The 18,629-nt window shown below is 46.1% G+C and overlaps 2 protein-coding genes across 2 annotated transcripts in view; both read right to left on the reverse strand.

Moving 5' to 3' along the window:
- Positions 1 to 1,610: 1,610 nt before the first annotated feature.
- Positions 1,611 to 3,522, reverse strand: LOC125943402 (uncharacterized). Its single transcript, XM_049662694.1, has 4 exons — positions 3,517 to 3,522; positions 2,757 to 3,469; positions 2,289 to 2,432; positions 1,611 to 1,632 (listed from the first exon to the last, which is right to left on the reverse strand). The coding sequence occupies exons 1-4, from the start codon at positions 3,520 to 3,522 to the stop codon at positions 1,611 to 1,613; spliced, it is 885 nt and encodes a 294-aa protein (XP_049518651.1).
- A 3,219-nt stretch (positions 3,523 to 6,741) lies between these two features.
- The window catches only part of LOC119439977 (membrane metallo-endopeptidase-like 1), a 668,359-nt gene continuing 656,471 nt past the window's right edge, over positions 6,742 to 18,629 (reverse strand). The window contains exons 16-17 of the mRNA XM_049662695.1: positions 10,642 to 10,709; positions 6,742 to 6,911 (exon numbers count right to left, since the gene is read on the reverse strand). Coding sequence (XP_049518652.1) covers positions 6,757 to 6,911; positions 10,642 to 10,709 — 223 coding nt within the window. The 3' untranslated portion in view covers positions 6,742 to 6,756. The remainder of the gene's footprint in view (positions 6,912 to 10,641; positions 10,710 to 18,629) is intronic.

Here is an 18,629-nt window from a genome sequence, read left to right on the forward strand (position 1 = left end):
CACCCCGTGCTTCGCACTTCCTCATACTCCCCTTCGGGGAAATGCGTTTTTTTTAAATGTAACCTGGTTTATTGGGCTCTCGGCGTATTCTTGCGTTCTTTCTGCACTGGGACAAGACACCACTGCACTATTGGACTACGGCAAGGTGAGAAATCTTGTTCACAGTCTACGACGCAATTCGGCTTACAGCACGGGACCGAGACTTAAGACGCAGTTAGCGAAAAACAGCTCGGCCATCCTGGCGCAGTTAAATTGAGTTCATGAATCGTGCTGAGACATGTTTCCGACGCTTCCTAGGCGATTATGGTAACTTATTTAGGTTTTTGAGCCACACTGGCCGCACAGGGCGCCGTGTCGCAGTTAGTGAGAACTAACTCGACCGTGGTGCGTAGTCTGGTGAATCTTGCTAGGAGAAGTTTGTGCCGCTTTATCTGATGCTAGACATTACTGAAAAATAATTTCGTTACTTTCTGGGGTACTTTTGTGGCACGCTGGCCGCACAGCGCGCTGTGATGCAGTTAGAAATAAGCAGCTCGGCCGTGGTGATAAAGTTAGTTTGGCGTGTAATGAATCTTAGAGGGACAAGTCTGACGTTTTTTATGGCTCCGCAACAACATATACCTTCTTTCGGTACTCACGCCTGTTGAAAACGCGATGGGCGATTGCCAAGAGTGATAACATGGGATTGTGCTGCTGGCGCCGGCAGAACGCGCGAAAGATAACGCCGAGGAACACATCAGAAACTTGTAATTCGAAAATTCCGTCTTCTAAAAGACTGAAAAAAGGCTTTGCACCCACGCATTTGTCTTGAGTGCCTGTTGCATCCGTCTCTATGTATGTAGCGTACCATCGCGTCGCCCGAGGCCACGTTTTGGAAACGCGAAGTCGCCCGTGTATTTGTGCTGCCAAAGTGCAGGAAATAATGCCCGGAAATGGGGGAACGCTTGGAAATCAGATGTTTTCATATTTTATGGTATTGTTTGGGATGAGTCCGGTATTTTTCTACGCCATGTATGTAAAAGCGAACTGCTATTGTTTGTAATGCCGCCCATTCACCCTTTCGCACGTTACGCCTCTACACGCAGTATTCCTATGTCTAAATACCAAAATGACACATGCTTGTAACATGCTGTTACGTGCTTGTAAATGCAACATGCTTGTAATTTACTTTTTTTCAGCTGTTGCCGTCCGGTGGAGCTTCACACAGGAACTACTGCCTTACCTGCTGGGGTCACAACGATGGATGAACGCACAAAAAGCGTGGAACGAGCTCTTATATAGAGCAAAAATAACTATATCCTCATTGCACAAAAGGTCTTGCGTCTACTTTGTGAAATTGCACGTGGCACAAATTCGATGGGACTTTACGAGATCGTAAGCAATCATTTTTACTAAATAATAAACGGATTCTGCACGAAGAGCAAAAAAAAAAAGAGGCGGTGGGGGCGCAGCCGGCGGCTAGCTTGCGTTCAAAATACGCGCGCCCAAACCGAAACCGGAAGTGATTGACGCCGACCGCTTGGCACGCTGCAGTCAATTCGGCCGCTGGGCCCTAGAGAGTGTCCCCTCTTGTTGAATTCCTTTCTGCATGATACACTTGTGATTTAGCTTCAGCCCGTTATCGCTGATGCACTGCAAAGGTTTGCGTTATATTCGTCAAGCGAACTGCCAAATACAATAATGTCATCAATGTAGCAGAAGGTGTTTCGGCAAGATCGCAAAATTGTAGTCATCATTTTTTGTAGGCTGACGGTGCTGAAGCAAGTCCTACACATACACGCTGAAATGGGTATAGTCCTTGGTCCGTAATAAACGCTGTTAAATCTCTTCTTTCTGCGCTAAATGAAACTTGGTGGTACGCTGCAGCTAAATCCAGTCTCGAAAAGCACTTTGCGCGATGCAGCTTCTTGAGGAGCTCTTCTGTGTGCGGCAGTGCAAATTTATCGACAACAATCGCCTTGTTAAGCTGGCGTAGGTCAACGCATAAACATATGGGCCCGTCCTTTTTCCGCACAATGACAGGCGGCAAGACTCATTCAGAATTATCAATTTTTTCGATGACACCCACGCGTTAAAGATGCTTGAGTTCATCGGACGCTTGGTCCCTTACTGCCAACGGTAATCTTCGCAATTTCGCAATGACCGGGGTTACGCCTTCACAAACTCGCACATTGTGAATGAAGTTTCTAGCTAGACCTAGCTTCCCGCCGAACAAGTGTGCAAATTCGGTGCATAAATTATTTGGAATGCCCTGCGGTACCTGCGAAGATATCATGCAGTTAACAAACCTGCCATCGATTTGCAAACGCAGGGCGATGATGGCGTCCAACCCCATGATGGCCGTCCCTTCAGGTACGACATAGAAAAGCACGTCTGCCTGGCGGTCGCGGAACACAACGGGAGCGCCGAAACATGCCTGAACAGCGATGCGACTGCGTGAAAAATCGAAGAGGGTGGCGGAAGACGATCGCAACGAAGTCGAAGCCTCATATTCTTGTATGTAGTTGCAGACAAAATTGAGACCGCAGAGCCAGTGTCCACTAGAAGTGAAATAGTGACAGCGTGTACTTGCACGTCTACGTGTATTCCTGTTGTATGCCGTCAGCCAAGAACTGTCATGACTTGAATATCCTCTTCGTCAGTGACCTCTCGAATGGCTAGTGCTTGCCTGGGCTCTTGCACATACACTCGAACTGACCCAACTTACCACACTTGTTGCACGTTCTTGTTCTGGCTGTGCACGTTGAAGAACTTGCCATGTGCCTCGGGGAGCCGCAGCGCCAACAAATTCTTGAGGTGGCTGGTCTAGCACCGCTCTAGAGACCGCAGAGCACTCCCGTCGCATGAATGATGACGATGCAAGGCGGTGCACTACGTGAACATCCGTACATGGGGTAAGTTGCAGGGAATGTTGTTCCGTTGCTTCCATGATTCTGGCAATGTGGAGCGCACGTTGCAAAGTCAGAGCGGAACCTTCTAGCAGTAGTCGTTCCCGTAGCTGGCGGTGGCCAGTCTTTTCCACGAGCTGGTCCCGAATGAATTCTTCCAACTGTGTACCAAAGTCACATGTAACAGAAAGCTCACGTAGACCTGTGACGAACGAAACCACCGATTCCCCCGGCAGTTGAGCACGCTGGCGGAACCGCTGCCGCTCAACAACGATATTAGTTGTTGCGACGAAGTAATCTTTGAGCTTTGCCAAAGCGATGGTAAATTCATCCTGTTCGCACGTCGTCTTCTGGGCCGTGCCCGTATCTTGCTCTTTTCCTGTCGAAGCCGATGACTGTTGTTCTGGTAATGCGTAGAAAATGCGCTGACCTTCCACGGCCGAACAGCGCAGCAAAAGCACTTGGCGGTGACCAGTAGGGTGGGCCTTGTTCCCCGAGGCCAGCGGATAATTTTCAAACAGCTTGCGCCATTGCATCCACGTAATCGCTGGATTTCGCGGCGCTGGCAGGAATTCTGGTGGCTGAAGGAGGCTCGTCTTGCAACTTATTCCAGTCCACTCCTTCTTACCCTCATCGCCATCTGTTGTATCTCCGACTGGCCATACGGAGCGGCAGCCAGTGCAAGCAAGCACGACAGTAGGCGAACGAAGATCGCTTTAATCGATTAGTAGCGGCAATATATACAAACTAGGGGCCACCCGTGGCGCCCTCCAGTACAACGTAATAACACTATAACACCATGGCTGAGCAAAAATGACAATGACTTAAGCGAAAAAAAGATTAACACTCAAAAAACACTGAAATGGGCTCGGACGTGGGCACGAAGTAAAAGAAACACTAAAGGATGATGGTAGAAGTCATATTCATGAGCATGACTCAGCAAAAACGTGAATGACTCAGCGAAAAATAATTAACACTCAAAAACCACTGAAATGGGTTCTGACACAGGCATGGGCATCTTGATCGTTCTTCTCTTGCGGACTGTGTATTTCTAGATTTTTCTAAAGCGTTTGATAAGGTATGTCATAGTTTACTAACGTATAAATTGCATAAACTTAACCTTGATCCCAAGTTACTTACATGGCTTGAGTATTTCCTGTCCAGTCGTTCTCAGTTCGTTTCTGCCAACAACGATGACTATCCCTTAATCTGGTTTCCACGGGTGCACCACAAGGCTCTGTCCTTGAACCGCTACTATTTTTAATCTATATTAATGACTTGTCTTCTTGTATTACATCTCATATTCATCTCTTTGCTGACGACTGCGTAATATTTCGAAAAGTACTAGTAACCATGATACAGCCATTCTTCAATATGATCTTCATGCTATCAGTTCATGGTGCAATACATGGCGCATGGAAGTACACATAAGCAAATGCACGCCAATGCGAGTATACAGACGTAATAACACCCTACCAGCCAATTACATTGATAACATCCCACTAAATTGTGTATCATCTTATAAAGACCTTGGTGTTCACGTCTCATCTGACCTTACCTGCAAGACACACATTGCGCACGTAATAAGCGACGCTAACAGATCGTTAGGTTATGTCCGACGCAATTTCTCACGTGCGCCACAGTCTCTTAAACTAATGCTCTACAAAACACTTATCCGACCTAAACTGGAATACGCCGCCTCAGTTTGGGTTCCTAGTCAGAGTAACTTAATATATTCAGTAGAAATGATGCAGAACAATTCCACAAGATTCATATACTCCAATTATAACAGAACAGCCAGCATCACCACAATGAAATCTAACCTAGAGTTAGCACCCTTATCATCATGGCGTAAACATTTGCCGGCTATTTCTTTTTCTTAAGATATATCATCACCCTGTGTTACGACACGAGCTTCTTTCGGTATCACATCACACCTTACAAAGTTGGTATTCCATCCTGTAGATCCTACTCCTTCTTACACTCATTAGTCCCACAGACATCTGGTGAGTGGAATCACCTTCCCGTAACTGTTGCCTCCATAAATGATACTAAACGTTTTAAACAAACTTTACGCGACATTTAAGTTTGAGTATTCTTGTTTTCCCGTTTTGTTTCCCTTTGTTTTCCCGAATGTTTTTCTTACCATGAATTGTGCACTCGTGATCGTTTATGTACCTAATGCATCTTGGTTTACCCTGTCTATGTGCGTTGAATTAACTAGATTGACTACCTAGAAATAATATTTATGTACTCTGGTTTGTGATCCGCTAAAATTGTATAAGTATACTAGTATATTTTGGGTTGTTTGCTGCTGATGTGAGGCATAACTTATGTTCAACTCAGTCCCCACTCCCCTCTGTAATGCCATTGACCCTAAGGTTATAATAAATAAATTAATTAAAACAAATTTAGTGTAGGAAACAGTAAAGGATTGTCGTATAAGTCATGGTCATGACCATGACTCGGCAAAAATCAGAAAGACTCTGCATAAAAAGTTTAACACTCAAAAACCAATGGAATGGGTTCGGACAAGGCCAAGTGAAGGACAAGGCTAATGGTTGATGGTGGAAGTCATAATCATGAGCACGACTAAGGCTTTTGTCTTAAGGTCTCTTAGGTGTGGCTAAAGGGACTACTGAGGACTCATGACATGAATGTCATGGCATGCGTGTCATGTAGGTCATGAAAGAGCCGCCTGCGTCTTGGTGCTTTCATGGTCGTTTCGTGAAATTGGTAGGCTCCCCGTACACTGCTTCATAACACCGATTCCCACAGGGCGTGGGATATGCCGGCTTTTTCGCTTAGTCATTGTCGATTTCGTTGAGTCGCGCCCATGAATATGACTTCTACCATCATTTTTTAGTGCTTCCTTCCCTTAGTACCCACGTCAGTTTCAATCTTTTTTTTCGCTGAGTAATTGTCATTTTTTTCTGAGTCATGCTCATGACTATGACTTCTACCAGCATCCTTTAGTGTTTTCTTCACTTAGTACACACGTCCGAATCCATTTCAGTGGTTTTTGATTGTTAATTTTTTTTTTGCTGCGTCAGTGTAATGACCTCCATGGCACGCATGTCATGACATTTATGTCATGACCTATCACTTATGTTCGCCATACACTCCTGTCAGACTATTCCAATTTTGGCACCTACCATGCTAACGAAACGGCCATGAGAGCACCAAAACTTAGGAGGCTACGTCATGATCTACATGACACGCATGTCATGACATTCGTTTCATGACATACCATTTAAGTTTGTCATATACTCTTGTCATAGTATGCCAGTTTTGGTATACAAGTTCATGAAACGACCATGAGAGCACAAAGACGTAGGCGGCTAGATAGAAACTGGCAAAGTAGGAAAGGTTCGAAAAGAAATACTTCGCATTTAAAACAACTTGTCAACCTAACTTTGATCACCGTGCATATAACCGGAACTAACACGTGCACCCTGACCTTTGCTAACACATCTCCCCCCCCCCCTTATTTTCACCAAATCAAAACAAACCCCTCGTCTAGTTCGCGGAGGTCATCAGGGAAACACATCGTGGCTTGTGGAACGCATGAATATAGGCACAAAACGATCGAGTTTTCTCGTAATTACTGGCAATGATTGTTATTAGGCTAGAAACGTGTAACATTATGTTCCCACTATATACACATAAAGAGAGAGAGGGGGTTGAAAAGCTCGTCAAGCCGCAGCCTCCCCCCCCCCCCCGGGGGGGGGGGGGAAATGCAAACTCTCCGACTGTGGTCGCTCTTCACGCGTTATCCAGATCCATTAGATGGGTGCTGTTTGCAACAGGGCAATACTTCAACATTCGCGCAATGATAAAAGAAGAAACGAACTAAATGTGACGAATGTCACAGCCGAATAGAAAGCGATGAAATACTCACCTTCCACAGAGTCTCGCTGGCGTTTTTGTATTGGTTGAAAAAACACTTAGTTTTGTTTTTAAACGCCGCTGTATCATTAGAATCCAGAGTTACGTTTGATCCAACCTTTTTTAATATCATAGCTTTAATAAAAGAAATGATTTGTGGTACTCAGCATGGTTATACCGTTATGCATGTCCGCTGCTAGAAAGAGTCACCACTCAGCCATCTTCACCTATACCTTCTTGCATCTGCAAACTCCACCGTACGCCTTAAGATTTTAAACACAACGTTTTTTTTAAAGTGTCACCCGCACTTTACCGTATAGGTAGGTAGATTTCTAGCCTCTCTCACAAATCACGAAAACCACTTCAAACAAGAATTTTCGCAAAAAAAAAACACGACAACGAAATCATAAATTAGGGAATTTTAGACAATCTAGACAATGCAAGAAAATGGTTTTACATTAGAAAATTTCATTGCGAAGTACGCCATGCATTGAAATTACCCAACAAAAGAGGCCGATCGCGGAGCTGAAAGCCGCCCCGATTAAATTAGCCTAAACGCCCAACTACACCTCGTACAGCAGTAAACAGGCTCTGCCTATCATCTAATTGATCTACAGTAGCTCGTCACATATATGGGAACCTATGCGTCATCCGGGTGACTGTACCATCTTGAAGGACAGATAGCGCATGAAGGGTCGTTCTAGGCTTATCCTACACCCATGACCCGAGGGGTGACGGAATAGACTGCCGCGCGCAGTGACTCTGGCTTCAGCACGTGGATGAGCACTGACTACATCGCGCTTGCAGCGGAGAAGTTTCAGAACATCACGGCAGCAGAATAGAATGAGGCCAGCATTCACTAGCCCAGTACCAGCTTTCGCACTGAAATTACACGCACACGCCGGGGCACTTTTACATTGATCGACGTCAAACGTAGGCTGAATCGCCAAAAATACTAATTTGTTCCTTCTTATCTGCCGCCTAATGATCAACTGCCATTGCCTCATTTTCCTGTCTTTTTTTGCACCGTCTTTGTCAGTATAATAAACGATGGGCTATCTCCTCTATGCCTTGACAAGGCACGCCCAGCTCTTCTTCTTAGGAGGCAGATTTAATTCGGGCGCTTCTAACTAATCGGGAACGGCGAAATTGTTTTTCTCGGCAATCACTGCACCGTATTTGATGACGCTTGTTGCATTTCCAGCCTTGTTGCATTTCCAACAAGACACTAGTCACATCGTCTGTCTTGCTATAACCATAATTGAAGAGGAAGTGAATGCGACGGCGTGTTTCTCGTCTTGCACGTGGAGGATGAGGTCCACCTACGAAGTGCATTTCGATATGCCCATGCGTCACAGCAGCTGCATGCCTCATAACATCAACCAATAGACGTAAGAAATAAGTATTCTGCAAGTGTATCTCACGATGTTCAGTGAATCTATGGCATTACTTTGGCAATCTGCTACATTGCAGATTGCCCTGATACTGTTTCAAATTGCCTTATTGACTGTTGGCTAATATACTGCAAGCTAGGCAGTTCGCCTGTAGTATTTCCGTTCTTTAAGTCTTTGCTCTCGAGGATAAAAGTCAAAGGCCTGCGCAGCACACACAGCACAGTCACAGCGTAAGCTGGAGAATGGCTTCATAGCAGGTTAATTTCCTGCACCAAGCACTACAGGGTCTTCGCGGCGAAGTCTCTTCGCTTCGTTCTTACGAGAACAGTTTCATCTGTCCGCCCGGCGTCGACGGCGAGCTGTGGCTTGTGCCGCCACACGTCGGGTTCGGCACAGAGCTGAGCCTGACGTTGCCTAGTTGCAGCCTCGCGCGTAGCTCTACAATTTTCTTAAGCAGAAGTTTGTATACTTTGGTAGTAGGCGCCATAACGTGTACTGAATAGTAAACACAGGCATCCAGACTACGTGGAGCACATGTCACATCTCTTGACCCATTGGCACGATGCGATGCTGTTGATGGCGATAATGGTTTATTGGCATCGCCTTTGAAACGAGGTAGTGACAAATAGTCACCTAGCCTACTTGGGTTAACCAGGTCCAGCTACGTGCAACATTAAACTGCTATATGCAATGACTACATGTCGGGATACCTGGTAGAATATAGCGCAACTGTAATGCAATTTTCGTACGTATGGATGCTGCGCGATGCGCATGTAACATCGCTTGACAAATGTCACGCTACGATGCCAATGAAGATGATAATGACAAGGATATATTGGCATCCCTTTGAAACCAAGCGGTGACAAACAGTCACATAGCCAGGTAATGATTATTATTATTAATATTATTATTATTATTATTATTATTATTATTATTATTATTATTATTATTATTATTGGCAGCCCTTTGAAACGCGGCGGGGATAGTCAGTAGCCTGCTTGATTTAATCAGGTGCACAATAAATTTTTTCTAGTATTTTTTAAATCCACGAACCTTCTACCTTGTACCGCTACCTGTGCGTCTCCTAGGTGGCATGCAACCTGGTGTAATAATATGCAAATACAATGCAAAGTGTGCACGTACCGAAGCTACGCGGCACGCACGTCACATCGCGTGTTTCCCATAGCGCTAAGGTGCATTTGTACGGCATTTTACCGCTGCCGGGCAGAAAGCGCTGGCATGGCTCAGTGGTAGAGCAGCTGACTCCCACGCAGTGGGTGCGGGTTTGATCCCGGTGGGTACTGGGTATTTCTCATGCCCGGCGATAGCGGCTACGGAAACCACCGGCGGTAGCGGCGGACACCGTCGCCAAGCGAAACGGCTATTAGAATGAGCCCATAACAGCTTACGCTGTAAAAACATGTTGCCATTCTGTCACGTCCCGGGTGCACTTTACGTCCGCTGCCATTGAGTATGCCGCCATGCTTTTCAAGTGATATATATATATATACCCGTGATGTTTTATTATATCGGCTCTTATTCTACTCCAGCATGCGGCTTGTTTGCTTGATCACATTTCGCTAAGCTGCTCTGCACTCATAGGTAGTTAAACAAGGAGTTTCCGTTTTTTTAGCTACTACGTATAATCCATATTAGGTTGCGGTACTAGGTACCGCATATTACATATCGACTTGCATTGATGACGTTACTATATGACAAAAAATGTTGCTCAGATTGCAATGCTCAGCTTTGACGACGTATATGCTGTTCCTTCTAAACAGAGTTTTCTGTTTATAGCGTCACATTGGCAAGTGTCAATTAATTCATTTGATTTTCTACTCTGCGCACGCACGTTGACTTCAGGTCTGAAGTTATAGATTGTGATGCCGTCCAGTCTCGCCGATTACTACCTCATTGCTGACAAGTCTGTCACGTAGTTGCCAACGTTCCTCTAACTCTCTTTAAACTGAGGGCAATATGAAACCTCACTTATATTTGGATAGAATACTTCAGCATAGCACAGTGCACTGATGATTTGGATATATTGCCAAACTAATTCTGCTTCATATTTCAGCAGTGGGCGTTCCGTCCCTCCACTACATCTTACTGCGTTTGCGGAAGATGGCAATCATTATATGCAATTGGTTACTTTTCGCGAATGCTGCGAATAAATAAAAATTTTCTATAGAAAAGACACCATTGCCATTTGTCTTCCCCAGCCTTCTTTTTCGCCACGCTTTCCACGCTTTCGCCATGCTTTCGAGCTCAGGTTGCCCTTGACAACACTATAGCGCTGCTAACCGATAAGGCACAGCCAGTTCTTCTTTTTGGGAGGCAGATTTAACTCGGGAGCTGCAAGCTAAATACTTGGCAACTACAATCCCTGTACTGTAATCTTCGTCATGACTGGCCTCCGAATGAAGCATCTCTGATCCATGCGCTAAACATATAATAATGTAGCTTATTCTCACCGCTTGCGTCGAAGGCATGGAGCATCTCGTGAGCAATAAGCCCGCCGATGGCACCAAAGTTTAGGGAACTGCGAGCAAAAAGACACCTGCAATTACTACGTGGTTAAAACAAAGTATTTTCACACGGCACTACTTCCTTGTGTTACAGACATGCACTCAAAGACACTCGCAAAGTGACGTGACTTTCTAGAGAAGGAAATGTAAACTAACCGCGAGTATTTTTCTACGTGTAGCTCTTAAGAAATCCTAATTTGGTATTTAGCGTCCAAAAACTACATATGAGCTATGTGTCATGGTGTTGTAGAGGACTGCAAATTAAATTCAACCACTTGGCGTTCTTAAACGCCCCAACCAATATCAAATAACAGAACATCAAAGGAAGATGGAAACTTGAAATGGTGAGGAATGGAACAAGAAATATGGCTTTAAACTAACATTTCGACAAGGGCATTTGAATGAAGCAATGTGTCTTTGTCGAAACGTAAGCCTACAGCATTCCTTGACCAGCCTGGTTGATCAGTGGCTAAGGTGTTGGGTTGCTGAGCACGAGGTCACCGGATCAAATCCCGGCCAAGGCGGCCGTACATCGATGGGGGCGAAGTGAGAAAACACCTGTGTACTTAGATTTAGGTGCACGTTAAAGAACCCCAGGTGGTCCAAATTTCCGGAGTCCCCCACTACGGCGTGCCTCATCAGGCACGCCGTAGTTTTTAAAGACCCTATAATTTTTTACAGCATTCCTAGTTTGATTACTCCTCATCAAACAAATATAAACAATTAGGCAACAAATAAGCAGCTGTGGTTATCACGGCTTTATATCTGGGCGCCCCGACCATGAATGAAGAACGCGACCTTGAGCTGAGTAGTCGAGCACTTTACCTACTGAGCTATAGCGGTGGATGCGTATAGTTTTGCACACTCACATATGTGCGTAACATTCACATTGCCTTTCTATACAGGGTGTCCCAACTAACATGCAACAATATTTAAAAATACGCAAATGCCAGGTCACTGGACGGAACCAAGGTAATCTTGTTTGCCGTCGCTTGAAGATACTGAGATTAATTTTTTGCATTCCGCCTAATTACATATTTAGTTTTAATAAAAATAATAAATTTCTGAAATATTATATTTAAATGCAAAGAGTAAACGAGAAAATTGGAGAGCAACAAAAAATAGGAGGACGCTTAAGCTTCGCGTCTAGGAGCAGAACGCGAAAGCGTTATCGGGACCCGTTCGCATGGCATCATTCGATTCCGGCAAGTAGGCTTCATTCACTCCAACACTGAACGTGGGAAAGCAAGATTACAAAGACCAAGTTAAAACCGATCTCCTTAAAGTCGGCTTCACTTTTAAACAGAAATGCATTGCTGGAAAGACGTTTTTCCAGGGCCAATATAAGTGGTCTTATAATAAAAATGAAGGCCGTAGCACCGCTTTTATTATTTTATTAATTGTTGTTATTGCCCCGACGTGCGCACGTGTCCAAAACGAATTAGCAGGCGAAGTCCCAATTTGACCTGCCTAGGATGCGAGCGCTATCTGGATATCATTTTCGCAAGTTAAGTACCCGAGTGCGCGGCTGTAGGTCTGGTAGAAATGCTGGAAAAGGGGTTTGTGCTTGAGTTTCCTCGTAGCAGAATTGTTTTCTCGTACATTCCAATTACAATCCGACGCCGAATGGTAAACAATCCGACGGCGAATCCGACGCCGAATGGTAAAGTCGTACTTTACCATTCTTCTGACGGATTTCACTGTAAGAAATTCAATTTTTGTTCACCAGAACCTTGCGCCACGTGGAGGGCCTGCGCGGTCGGGGAGGTTGGGGATGATTTTCTCCGCCAACGATGCTGACATCGCACGCCGACGCCGGACGCCGACGCCGCATTTTTTGCGACACCTGGGCCCTTAACGCTGTCGCGTTAAAACTTCCCATACAGCTTTATGTTGCTAAATATGTGCTACATAAGCGTTTTTCCGAGCGTCAAGGAAGCCCGCGAATACACGCAAAGTGCCTCGAGTGGCCATTCGCGCGGCAATTTGGCATGTATTCGCGGGGCTTCTTTCACGCTCGAAAAAAAATATTTTACGTAGCACGTATTAAGCAACAAAGAGCTGTATCGGGAGTTTTTCAAGCAAAACTTATATACGCTAGCCTGCGCCGGCGATGTAACGTTAAAAAAGCAGCTATTTATAATTTCCCGAGAACACTGTCGCACGGGAAAAAGAGTGAATGTGTCTATGCTGGCGCGGGAAGCGCGTCCAGACTAGAGTTACGGAGTGGCAACTGAGGAGCTGTAATGATTCGAAAATCATTCCACATTTTCAAATACCCGGAATGTCATGAGAACTGAATGATGGCATCAATTGGGATGGAATAGGAATGAAATGGGATCTTAAGATTGCGGGACATAGTCCGGAAGGGCTAAATGCATACTTTTGGCGCCACTACAAAACCGGTAAAATGAACTAGTCTTGGCCAATTTCTTGCACTTCTACCTTTTTTGCACAAAACGCGTGTTTTAGCATCCACTTATAGGTGAGATCTTAGTGGTTGTACGTATAAACAAGTTAATGGTATACACATTCTACACTTCTGATTACGTGGTAACTTGTATTTGTTAAAATGTGTAAGCGTATTTAAATACAGCAACTTGTAGACAGTGTCGATTACTGAACTTTTTGTTAACAAGTTAAGCTTGCGAACACCTTACCTTTAGTCGACGGCGGATTTAGTGAACGCTGAAGAGTTTTTCGACGCGAGAGCATAGATGATCGATGACAAACGTGTGCAGAGAAAATATTGCCACGTCGCAAGCGGTTGTACCCGGCGCGAGTCCATGGCGAATCGTGAAGTGAGCCATCTTTATTGGCGCACTGTCGAATATTGAGAAGCAACGATAGCAGAAGGGCACAGACGTGTGCTGGAAAATGGTACCTGATTATGTGCGAGTAAATGTGAAACAAGAAAGGGCAGCAGACTTGAGCTATTCCATCGAATCTGAGCTCATTTACTGCGACAGCAGCATTATGCTACACAGTGACGACCACCATCTAACGATTGCTGCCCTCCTCTATACACAAATATTTGCGCATGCACACTGCGGGAGTCACGCTGTTTACATATTTTGTACTTTGCTTTACTACAGTAAATATTAATGAGAGAGATGACAGGCAACGACGTCCTTAAAAGATAATCATCATCAGCCTATATTTATGTGCACTGCAGGACGAATGCCGCTCCCTGTGATCTCCAATTATCCCTGTCTCCTTACCTACCTCATGATTCCTTAAAAACAATCATCATCATCATCAGCCTATATTTATGTCTGATAATAAATAAGAAGCCGCAAAGCTAGTTTTTTCTTGTGCGAGAAATGTCCGGTAGGCTGTTTTAGGGACGCAGTCGCAGTGGGGTACGGAAAAAGTCTTGGGCGTGTTGCAGAGGGGTATGGGTAGAGAAATGACGTAACCAGATATACAAGTTATGTTTATTCGCGCATTAAAAATCTCACGTGCTTACTTTCTGTTACAGCTTATCATGGTCTTACTAGAGCACTGCACGGGCTCCGGCTTACCCGAAAGCCCCGGCCCAGCCCGGCTTGTAGGCCGGGTCGGGCCGGTTAAGGCAGTTTTTTCAGAGGCTCGGGCCGAGCTCGGGTACGGCGTGTGCTTTTTGACCCGGGCTAGGGCCGAGCTCGGACTTTCTGGTGGTCTGCATGCAACGTGCAGCGAGTTATCTTCGCGCGTCTCCACTCAAATAAATATGTTGCCCCGGCGCAGCTGGAAGCTAGCAGTGCTACTCCTGTGTACTTCCCGTTTCTCCTTCTGTCGTATTTTGCGCTATCTGAATAGAATGTAAAAGTACAGAAACACCGAAGTCGTCTCAACCTAAAGAATGCCATTGTATTCCTTACCTAAATCAATGTAATTAATGCTTTCAGCGCGGGGTAAGCGCGTTCGCGACTTGCTGATAATTCAAAAGCGAATTGGTAAAATGATGACTTGTAAGATAAGATAATTCGTCACGCGGCTGAAATATGGCACTGCGTCCACCCATGATTGCGGGCATGTTCTCAACAGGCCGCCTAGTAGCAGGGCATTAGGCTGCACCATGGAGGAACGATAAGCTTTCTTTCTCCATTTACTCAATCCATGCGCTGCACTCACGACCGGTCATGGCTGCGCTTCGGCTACTGTGTACTAGAATACGGTTGAGGGGGACGAGCGGCTGGGGCGGCGCATGCTTTGCAGTGAGGCGCCCGACGTGGAAACTATAGTGTGGCGGCGCTGCGATAGAAGTGGATTGGGCCGCATCAAGGTCGCGCCGGTCCCAACTGCTGGTGATACTGCTTGGCAGGGTCATTCGTACTACTTTGCGCACTGGTATTTGCGTTTCAGACAGCTCAAATGGTGTTGATAATTGCATATGACACGTATTTATGCCGTAAGAATAAATTCCTCTCATTCTATTCTTTATTTTATTTTTTTAATGCCACTCGGAGGTCTTTTCCGGTCTCGGGCCAGGTTCGGGCCGATCATGAGCCGGGCCAGGCCGGGCTCGGGCCTAAGGTAAAGGGGTGGCGCGCGGGGCCGGGCGGGTAACGTAGATTATTTCCGGACCCGGGCCGGGCTCGGGTATCGCCATAAATTGTTTGGTCGTGCTCGGGCGGGCAGCACAACGTAAAAACGGGCCCGGGCCGGACCCAGGCTTAGAAAATCGGCCCGTGCAGTGCACTAGGCCTTAATGTACGTGCATTTGTGCTCACTTCGTATTTGTAGTGGGCTTTATATTGCAGAGGCCCTTTACGCACTAGGGTATAATAACGGTCCCCATACTGGTGCCGCCCGAGTGGCGCTGCACCACTCGAGCCCGACAAACTCGTGGGTGATTGGGGCTTCAGCTCTTCCCTCAATGTCTTCCGCCTGCGCTACCTATGGAGACGGACACGTTTCGCCGCCGTCTAAGGGGTTAAATATATCGCTGTCTTGCTCGCCATTTGTGGGACCTCCGTGTTGAATGGAGTGGCGCCATAGCGCAAAGTTTCTACCACCAATTGCGCATTTGTAGGCCACGTAACTCCTGATGAGCACCGCTTTCAATTACATGAATTATACGTACGATGGCTGAGCGAGCTCTGATAAATGCCGAACACTTCTGCTCGCATCGAGATACACAATGCCGAGCTACGGCTCACTCAACGCCGTCCGCGGGGCTAAATCGGTCTCGGATTGCGTCCAGCGTAGCACGGATAACGGCACCATCTGTGCAAGCGACACATGCAAGGTCGAGTAATGGCGTCCTTGCTGTGCACAAAGATACAAACGTAAGGCACGTAAGTACCGTTGCAAAGTCATAAGCGGCAATATTATACCATGTTTTCCTGACATGTGGCTTTAAAGAGCCTGGTAATCGTCGCGCAAGTCAAGTTTTGTAAACTATTGACCTCCCGACATCCCGACCACTCACGCCGCTGACGATGTCGTGACCGCCGGCAACTCAGCGCATGCGCAAGCCGTCTCCCCTCCGCTCCTCCTGCCCTCCCGCCTCATGCTCTCACTGTAGCCTCCTCCTCCCCTTTTCTCCTCGTGCGCACTTCTTTCATCTGCCGCTGCGGTCGGAGGAACGGGCGCCTAACGACTGCGCTTTAAAAGTGAGTAGACGACAGAACAAACTGGAATTGAGACACGAAGACGTAGATTTGGGAGGACGACGACATGTCGTCGAACCACACATTTCTTTAGAGAGGGGGATACGAAAAGGCAGCGAACGTTTTCCCCTAAATGAGTCAGCCCGAGGCTGCCGTCTGCGTGAAGAGGACCCCAATGCAGTGTGTCCACCGCCAGGTTGCCTTAAAGGTCCAAGCCTTGAGCATCAGCTCAACCCACGGAATCATCTTTGCCCGTGGCACGGCTAAGCCACGCACGGAGAGACGCCGGAGGGTCGTAACCCACATGGGCTCGGGTGCAGTATATTGCAATACACCAAACGCCTGCTGACGCAGATGCCCCTGAGGAGGTAGACACAAAGATGACTGTTCCTGTCGAACGGTACTGGAGACATTCGTGAATATGCGCTGCCAGTGCTCTTTTTCAAGCTGTTGCTCGTGCCGGCAACGCTCACGTTTCTCATTCAAGTGCACATCCAAATCCTGGCTGCTTTTACCAAATGCAAAAATGTTTAATTTGTGACAATAAAGAAAATATGCAGCATAGGGTGGACTTCTATTTGCTTTTTATAATTCTGGAGGTAGTACGTTGCTCTTAAAGAAATTACGAGTACCGCTATACATATTTCAATGTTCTGAGCATCGAGCTGTTATAAACGACGCCTAAAAGTGAAAAGAACTACAGATTCGTGCAAAGTGTTTCATCGCAACGCAATATATTCATTACCGAAGGAACAATTAGAAATGACGTAGCAACGCCTGTTGCGGTCGTTACAGTGTACTAAAGTTAGATATATACATATATTTCTGGAAATATAGTTAACTTTGCAAGAACTACTCTGTTTCAGGCATATTACTGTACCTTCCACAGTATAAAAATAAATAAATTAACACACAACCCCAGCAATTCCGGACATCGCCTTTAGTTCACTGCTTTTACACCACGTGGCGTACGGACGTTTAAGATTCGAAATTCGCGCGATGACGCACGAAGTGTACTGGGCCGCGATTTTGTAGCGATGCCTTATGACTTATTTTAGAATAGTCTTATCATCCACCGCTCACGGCCGGCTGATCCCGTTGATAACGCGAGCGGACCGTCGCTCTGACCACTGCCAAAGCGCGATAAGCGCGAAAAGGCATTATTACTTTAAAGTCATCGCTACAAAATACCGGCCCTGGACGATAACAGAATACACGTTTTAACAATAAAAAAGCAAAAGTAAAAAAAGACCGCTGACACCGTCGAGCATGGACGATCGCGAATCAGGAATGGCTGACCTGATAACCGCCGCGCGTATAAGACGAGCGGCCAGCTAGTCTAGTGTGAATCAGCAGTTTTGCTGCTATTGATAGGTGTTTAGAGGCTCAGCCCTGCTTCGAGAAAGCGGATGCAGAATCTTGAAACAGCGGCCTCCGCCCCCCCCCCCTTCCGTCCATTTTTTCCTTGTCCACCTTTTTGTCCGATCGAATCTAAAAAGCAAAAATGCCCTTTTGTCGCTTCATTTCTCGAAAGCTGATTCTACAAGAATAATGTAAGCTTGCTAAACGGTGGCGATGGGCGCATGTTTCAGGATATGCAGTCGCATGATTGACGCCCTTAATCTCGGTTGGTCTCAGTTGACGAGTCCATTTGCGCATTTGCATGCAGGTGCCTGGTCGAGTTATGTTCACTGCCACGGAATTTCCGTTTTTCGAAGGCGAAAGCCTTAGGTGCATGGCTATATTTTCGGTGCCATTGGCGGTGCCATTGGCGGTGACCTTGGCGAAACCGCGCCGTAACGAAAATGGCCGACGCCGCAAAGAGTAAAATCACCTCAACAAATGCTCGGATTGACGTCAGTCTTCTCAGGGAGGTTCCTGTGAACAAAGTAAATTATTTTTTTTTTTATTTATTGATACCTCAAATGCCCCTGGTATGGGGTATTACATGAGGGGTGGGTTACATTTGTACGAGTTCTTCGATGAATGACTTGAAGTGGCACGGGTTGGAGTGGTGCGCAGCGTCGGTGGGCAGATGATTCCAGTCATTCGCTGTTCGAATGAAGAATGAGTTGAGGTGCGCAGTAGTGCGCGCAGGTGGTGGGTATACAGCTTTAGAGTGACTGTTGCGGAGCGAAAGGCGATGAGCAGGTACGATAATCGAGTGAGCAAGAGACGAGTGATAAAACTTGTGGTAGAGGGACAGGCGCGCTATTTTTCTGCGTGACACAAGACTGGGAAGATTAGCCGTATGTTTTAGATAAGTGACGCTAGAATAGTATGAATAATATGAGAAGACAAATCTAATAGCACGGTTTTGAATAGACTCAAGAGATT

Source organism: Dermacentor silvarum, chromosome 2 (assembly GCF_013339745.2).
Source record: "Dermacentor silvarum isolate Dsil-2018 chromosome 2, BIME_Dsil_1.4, whole genome shotgun sequence".
NCBI lineage: Eukaryota > Metazoa > Arthropoda > Arachnida > Ixodida > Ixodidae > Dermacentor > Dermacentor silvarum.